At 70.5% G+C, this 1,432-nt stretch overlaps 1 protein-coding gene across 1 annotated transcript in view; it reads right to left on the reverse strand.

Annotated features, from left to right (window-relative positions):
* Positions 1-28: 28 nt before the first annotated feature.
* The window catches only part of HIC1 (HIC ZBTB transcriptional repressor 1), a 3,043-nt gene continuing 1,639 nt past the window's right edge, over positions 29-1,432 (reverse strand). Inside the window, exon 3 of the mRNA XM_008058215.1 lies at positions 29-1,430. Coding sequence (XP_008056406.1) covers positions 228-1,430 — 1,203 coding nt within the window. The 3' untranslated portion in view covers positions 29-227. The remainder of the gene's footprint in view (positions 1,431-1,432) is intronic.

A 1,432-nucleotide genomic window follows, 5' to 3' on the forward strand; every position in this document is an offset into this window, starting at 1 on the left:
TTCCCCCATCCCACCCCCGCCCCGGGGTTTCCTCCCCACCCCCGAGCTAAGGCACAAAGCGGTGAGGCCAGGTGAGGCCGCAGAGAGGTGGAGCCGCCACGCGGCGACGCTGCCGCCGCCACTACCGTTGTCCCGGGCGAGGTGTGCCTGCTCGCTGCCGCCGCCGCTCCCCAAGGGTGCGGGTCAGGGCCGCGCAGCAGCAACCAGGCAGGCGGACAGGGGGTGCTCTAGGTGGGAGAGAAACGATCGATGGTCCGGCCGTCGGGTCCGGCGGCCAGATGAGCGCCCTGGCTCAGCACCTCCGCCGCCTTGTCGGGGCTGAGACCCAGCTCCGCGGTGAACTTGGCCAGCGGGTAGAGGCTCTCGAGCGCCACCTTGGGGTCGTGCAGGAAGTGCGTGGTCTGCGCCAGCAGCTCGGCCGCGGCCGCCTTGTCCTGCTGCTTCAGGCTCAGCTGTTCGGCCGTGAGACGGGCCACAGCAAAGACGCCCTCGGGGAAGTCGAGCTTGCCCTTGCCATCCGGGCCAGGGACGCCAGGGAGCCCCCCCAAGCCCGCCAGCGCCCCGGCTGCGCCGGCCGCGCCACCCACGGCATGCATCTTCATGTGGCTGATGAGGTTGCGTTGCTGTGCGAACTTGCCGCCACACACCTGGCACTCGTAGGGCTTCTCGCCTGAGTGGATGCGCATGTGCTCAGTGAGGCGGTACTGGCGTGTGAAGCGCATGCCGCACGCGTCGCACGCGAAAGGTTTGAGGCCCAGGTGGCTGCGCATGTGGCGCGTCATGGTCCCACGCTGCGTGAACTTCTTCCCGCAGATGGTGCATGGGTAGGGCCGGGTCAGCCAGTGAGTCTTCTCATGCTGCCGTAGCGTGGCCGGATCCTTGTAGCTCTTGTCGCACGACGCGCAGCGGTACGGCCGCAGCAGCTCTCCCAGCCCACCGGGAGCCCCAGCGACCTTGTCCCCACCGCCTACAAAAGGGGGCCCTAGGCCGGCGGCCCCGGCGGCCACTTCAGCGGCCTCCGCCCTGCCATACAGCGCTTCCTCCTCCTCCACGTGAGCCTCCACGTGCGCATTCAGCTGTTCTGAGCTGGGGAAGCCCTTGCCGCAAGGGATGCACACGTACAGGTTGTCCCCGAAGCTCTCTGGCTCGCCGTAAGCCAAGTGCGGGCACGGGTAGCCCTCGAGGTGGCCGCCGGGCGGGCTGGGGTCCTCGCTGCTGCCAGTCTCCTCGCTGCTGCTCTTGTAGTCGTCGCCGTCGCCGCCCGGGCCAGGCCCGTCCAGGCTGCCTGGGTAGCGCGGCGGCGGCGCCAGGCCGAGCGGGGGCCCCACTGGCGAGGCGATCGCGTCCCCACCACGCTCCGCGCAGCGCTCGCTGGGGGAGCCGCGCTCCCTGCCCAGCTCGTCGCCGTAGCTTCCCAGGCCCGGCTCGTGCT

The sequence above is a fragment of the Carlito syrichta genome, unplaced genomic scaffold (genome assembly GCF_000164805.1).
Source record: "Carlito syrichta isolate Samal-C Ts95f unplaced genomic scaffold, Tarsius_syrichta-2.0.1 Scaffold303247, whole genome shotgun sequence".
Taxonomy (NCBI): Eukaryota; Metazoa; Chordata; class Mammalia; order Primates; family Tarsiidae; genus Carlito; species Carlito syrichta.